The sequence below is a fragment of the Carcharodon carcharias genome, chromosome 20, assembly GCF_017639515.1.
Source record: "Carcharodon carcharias isolate sCarCar2 chromosome 20, sCarCar2.pri, whole genome shotgun sequence".
NCBI lineage: Eukaryota > Metazoa > Chordata > Chondrichthyes > Lamniformes > Lamnidae > Carcharodon > Carcharodon carcharias.
Genome location: NC_054486.1, coordinates 86,327,766 through 86,333,765, shown reverse-complemented (window position 1 = coordinate 86,333,765; position 6,000 = coordinate 86,327,766). Strand labels below are relative to the sequence as shown.

The following is a 6,000-nucleotide window of genomic DNA, read 5'->3' as shown; positions in this document are numbered from 1 at the left end:
CTCACGCCGTCTTGTGCTTCGGGACGATACTCTGGTCACCTCGTACCTCTTCCCACATACAAATACAACCACATCCCAGCCAAAAGCAGCACTCCCGGCCGGGAGATGCGGTTTGTTTAATCTATGACAAGAAGCGGGAGGGAAAGAAAGGTGGGGGGCGGGGCTAAGTCAAAGTCAATAAGATAAAAGCAAAATACTGCGGACGCTGGAAGTCTGAAACAAAAACAGAAATTGCTGGAAAAACTCAGCGGGTCTAACAGCGTCTGCCGAAGGGTCATACAGACTCGAAACGTCAACTCTGTTGCTCTCTCCACAGATGCTGCCAGACTTACTGAGTTTTTCCAGCAATTTCTGCTTTTGTTTCAACTTCATCAATGTCAAGTTCGGAGAAAACTACAAGATCTTTATTTGTAAAGAGTACCTTCGTTAAATTAGATGGTCTGTCCAGTGTGCCAAGTTTCTCTCTAAGCTGCTCTGATATTGTTTTGCACCCCAGACATTCCCAGGGGGATTGGGTCATCTTTCAGGTGGCACAGTTGGCACTGATGTGTAGAGTTAGTGGGCTCGGTTCTCAGAGGCGGGAGAAAGGGGCTGGGGCGCCGCTGGTGAGGAGTCCCCAGAGTGTGGAAAGCCTCACCTCCACCCCCTCCCCAGTCAGCAGTGAAAATAGCGAGAGGGTAAGTGCGTCAGGAGCAGAGTGCGCAATCGCGTCGCCTGGAAGCTCCCAGTGCCAGCGATGTACCAAGAGCGGCGGCAGCCCCAGCTGCAGCCTGGGCGCTACTATGAGCCGATTCCCATTAAAAGCGGACCATCTGTTTGGACTCGCTGAGAGCAGCCGCTCCCTAACAGCATCTTCCCAAAACTCTGCAGACCCAGGATGCCCGGTGGAAAAAGAGGGCTGGTGGCACCGCAGAACACTTTTTTGGAAAATATTGTCCGGCGATCCAGCGGTAAGATAACACTTGCAGCCATGCGCTAGAGCACTTTATAGAATTAGATATTGATTGACAGAACGATAGTCTTTATTCCCTGTGCATATTTGTTACTTTACTCCCCTTTATTCTGCACACGCATTGATGTATTAATCTAGCTGAATATGTAGTTAAAGATGTTGTAAGGTAAAATAGACCTCTCAAAATTGGATATCATTTATGTTAAGGACAATTCATTTGGATTTAGTTTGAACCTGTCCTTTTGCTTTTCATACTTCGCTTCGCAAATACAGAACATCAAATAAAACGAGTAGAGTTACTGAAACAGTATAATTGAAAAGTAAATCCTTGGAACACTTGTTAATATATCTCGCTGTGGAAAACGATTAAACTTTTTAAAAATTCTTTTACGGTATGTGGGCTTCACTGGTTGGGCCAGCATTTATTGTCCATCCCTAGTTGCTCTTGAGAAGGTGGTGGTGAGCTGCCTTCCTGAACCACTGCAGTCCATGTGGTGTAGGTACATCCACAGTGCTGTTAGGAAGGAAGTTCCAGGATTTTGACTCAGCAACAGTGAAGAAACAGCGGTATATTTCCAAGTCAAGATGATGAGTGACTTGGAGGAGAACTTCGAGGTGGTGATCTTCCCATCAATCTGTTGTCCTTGTCCTTCTAGATGGTAGTGGTCATGGTTTGGAAGGTGCTGTTGAAGGAGCCTTGGTGAATTCCACACTGGTGGTACACACTGCTGCTACTGCGTGACAGTAGTGGAGGGAGTGAATGTTTGTGGATGTCGTGCCAATCAAGCTTATTTTCTATATATATATGTTTGAACTCTATATAGACACATACAACTCCTTCTCACCTACACCGCCATTCTTACTATCAGATCCCCTACATGCTATGTAAGTCTTATTTTTAATTTTAATTCAACCACCAAGTGAAACAACCACACAGCAACAATGAGTGTCAAAAGCAGTGGATTAGGGATTCTGACAGTAAATGGGTCCGATGGGGAATGTGCAATGTACCAAGACTCAAAAGCAAAATTCATTCTGGGCAGCAGTTGCCTTGGTGCTGGTACAAACCGAGGGCAGGTGACAGCTAATTCCGAGGAACTTGCAGGGCTCAATCAGAACTGACCAAAGGGACCAAGAACTGACGGAAGGAAGAGATTTCAGGACAATTTCACCTGAAGTGTTTTATAAATCCACTTTCAATCTGCTCCTCACACCCTGATTCCTGTAAGGACTCCATTCCATTCTCCCAGTTCCTCCGCCTCCGTCACATCTGTTCTGATGATGCCACCTTCCAAAATGGCACTTCTGACATGTCATCCTTTTCCTTAACTGTGGATTCCCCCCCGACTGCGGTTGACAGGGCCCTCTGACCCATGTCTGTCCCATCTCCTTCTGCCCTCACCATTCCCCTTCCTCCCAGGACCAATGGTAATGTCCCCCTTGTCCTCACTTTTTACCCCACCAGCCTCCGCAATCAAAGGATCATCCTCTGTCATTACCGCCAACTCCAGTATGATGCCAACACCAAACACATCTTCCCCTCACCTCCACTGTCAATATTTCATAGGAACCGTTCCCTCTGTGACACCCTGGTCCACCCCCCCCCCCCCCAACCCCCCCCACCCCAAACACCCCATCCCCTTCCCACGGCACCTTCCCATGCAATCACAGAAGGTCCAACACCTGCTCCTTTACCTCCTCCATCCTCACCACCCAAGGCCCCAAAAACACTCCTTTCAGGTGAAGCAGTGCCTCACTTGTGCCTCCTCTAACTTGGTCAACCTGGTCCCAATGCATCTCCTCTACATCGGGGAGACTAAATGCACACTTGGTGACCGCTTTGCGGAACACCCTTGCTCAAGTCCGCAAGCATGACCCAGGCCTTCCTGTCGTTTGCCATTTCAACACACCACCCTGCCCACATGTCCATCCTTGGCCTGCTGCAATGTTCCAGTGAAGCTTAACGCAAACTGGAGGAACAGCACCTCATCTTCCGATTAGGCACTTGACAGCCTTCTCGACTTAACATTGAGCTCAACAATTTCAGATCATGAACTCTGCCCTTCATCTTTACCCCCTTTTTAATCCAATTTTTGAATTTTAAATGTTCTTCCCCAGCACCCCCCCCCCCCCCCCCCCCCCCCCAGGGCTACCTGTCACTTGTTCCTATGTTTTGCTTTCACAGAGTGCAGACCCTTGTTCTGCTGTTAATACATTCTGCTAACTTACCTTTATGCCACTATCAGACCTTCTTTACTATTTAACACCACCATTAACACTCTCTTTGTCCTGTGTCCAAGATATCTTTATCTTCATCTCCCGACTATGCACTTTACAGCCTTCCAGACTGAATATTGAGTTCAACAACTTTAGATCATGAACTCTCTCCTCCATCCCCACCCTCTTTCTGATCCCCCTTTTTCCAATAATTTATATAGATTTTTCTTTTCCCACCTATTTCCATTATTTTTAAATGTATTTCCATCCATTGTTTTATCCCCACCTTTTAGCCTATTTCGATCTCTTCCCCCCACCCCACCCCCACTAGGGCTATCTGTACCTTGCTCGTCGGGCTTTCTACCCTTAATGTCACCATTAGTACATTCTTAGTTAATATCACCGCCTTCAACACCTCGTTGTCCTTTTGTCTATGACATCTTTTGGCTATCTCCACCTATCACTGACCCCCTATCTAGTTCTACCTGTCCCACCCTCCCTTAAACCAGCTTATATTTCACCTCTTCTCTATTTTTCCTTAGTTCTGTTGAAGAGTCATACGGACTCGAAATGTTAATTGTATTCCTCTCCGCAGATGCTGTCAGACCTGCTGAGTTTTCCCAGGTATTTTTGTTTTTGTTTTGGATTTCCAGCATCCGCAGTTTTTTGCTTTTAAATCTTTATCAAATTTCTCTTTAGCTCCCATCTATCCCTGACTTTCTATTTTGCTCTGCCCGCTCCACCCCTTCTTAAGCAGTATAAAATCCATCACATTTCTACTTCTCTTTAGCTCTGAAGAAGAGTGATGCAGACTTGAAACTTTAGCAGTGAGGAGAATTTTTTCCCCGTCAGGGAGCTGAGCAGGAGCAGGTGTGGATGGGCGTGCAGCCGCCATTTTATATGGATGGGCCAATTAGGGCCCGCCCAGCGTGACACACACCCGGAAACCCGTGCAAAAGAGCGCAGAAGTCTCCCTGAAACACGGAGCTGCTTCAGGGAGTTTAATTTCATTATGAAAAATTTAAATAAAGAAAAAAAAATTCAGACTTGTCACATGAGCTGGGACATGTCAATGAATTTTAATTAAAAATCTATTTGATTTATGAATCCTTCATGAAACCTCATCCCGTCCGAGGATGAGGTTTCATGATAAATGCGATGGCCGCCTGGGCTCTTCACCTGCCCGCCAACCTTAAGGTTGGACAAGCTGCTCTGTTAATCCTTTTAATTAGTTTTTAAATGGCCGTAATAGGCCTCTGACAGTCACCAGTGTGCACCCGCCGAACTGAAGATCGGAATGACGCACCTTGACGTTGGGATGCACGCCCGATGTCACCGCGTGTCATTTTACACGTCAGCGAGTGGGGCTCGCCCCCCCCCCCCCCCACATGCTGAGCCGAAGATTCAGGCCTCTGTTTCTCTCTCCATAGATGCTGCCAGACTTGCTGAGTTTTTCCAGCATTTTCTGTTTTTATTACTGCTGAAACAAACATTAGAATAGACATTTAGAATGTGGAAGAGTTCCAAACATTGAATAAATGTAATTACTTTTGGTTTGTGGAAGGGGTGATGTGGGAGCGGATATAAACTGTGCCATTACTAATAACATATCAACTATAAAATTCACCATACTTAACACATAGTCCTTTACAAATAATACTCACTTTGAAAAAAACATTGCAATCTAAATATTATGTGAAATATTCCCAAAGCTGCATCGCCAGTTTAAAAAGAGAAACTGCTTCATATAGGTTACAACGTTTTATATATGCACCTGTATATATTCCTACAGATGTAAGGAACTTTAGTTGGAGAAACATTATCGGATTGGATATCTCAATGTCCCGCACAATACCTTGTACATTTAATTGTGTTTGAAGAGCTGGGTAAAATGTAAAGAGAATTAGCTTCTGTGGGGCTTTATATATAGCTTCTATCTGTTTGGTACAGTGTGTTATCACTGGCAGCCTACCTTGTGATCAGGGGGCTGTTGAAAAATGCTGTGATCTTTCCAAACCTTGAGTGAGGATGAGAATGACAGTTTGCCTGTTTTCGCTAACCTTTCAGCCAAAATTCAGTGCTGGACGATTTGAAATTGGGACGACTCCTTTCACAAGCCCACCAACTCTGTGGTATTTTTCTTGCCATTACGGGTCACTGTTATTCTTACACAACAGTATCTCTCACCTCAGTACCACCTTAATTATACCACGCCACCCAGTCTCTCCTTACACACACACAAACACACTAATGCCTGTGGGCAATCTAGGGTGCAACTAACTTTTGAGAGAGCTTATATTTCACCCCTTTCTTGGACTCACTCAAGTTCTGTCGAAGGGTCATGAGGACTCGAAACGTCAACTCTTTTCTTCTCTGCCGATGCTGCCAGACCAGCTGAGTTTTTCCAGGTAATTCTGTTTTTGTTTTGAGAGAGTTATTTGCATGAAGCTGTCAAGCAGTTTGACTGATACTATAAGTCAATAGCCGGCTGCAAATCAACTCTTAAAAGCATAATTTTCCTAATGAGCGCTGCTGATCTATTTATTAAAGTGACAGAATTCGCTTATTATAAACCAGTTCTTTTAAAGTTGTCCATGCATCAATGGAGAAATATGAACAAAGGGAGTTAAAAGGACATTTGAAGGATTGTTCAACAAACCATTCTGTTATGCACCAGGGCTGCTTTAGAACTTCGAAACAGATTAATAGTGCATTTTCTGTCTCAATCTATTCCTGCAAATTAACGGCACAGGAATCACTTCCGAATTTATACAAAGGACACAGTCAAACAGAAAATCTAACCAATTGATGGAGCAACACGAACACACAGT

At 44.9% G+C, this 6,000-nt stretch overlaps 1 protein-coding gene across 1 annotated transcript in view; it reads left to right on the top strand.

Annotated features, from left to right (window-relative positions):
- The first annotated feature begins 877 nt into the window (after positions 1-877).
- The window catches only part of kcnh5b (potassium voltage-gated channel, subfamily H (eag-related), member 5b), a 352,424-nt gene continuing 347,301 nt past the window's right edge, over positions 878-6,000 (top strand). The window contains exon 1 of the mRNA XM_041214640.1: positions 878-950. Within this exon, the coding sequence (XP_041070574.1) occupies positions 878-950 (73 nt within the window). The remainder of the gene's footprint in view (positions 951-6,000) is intronic.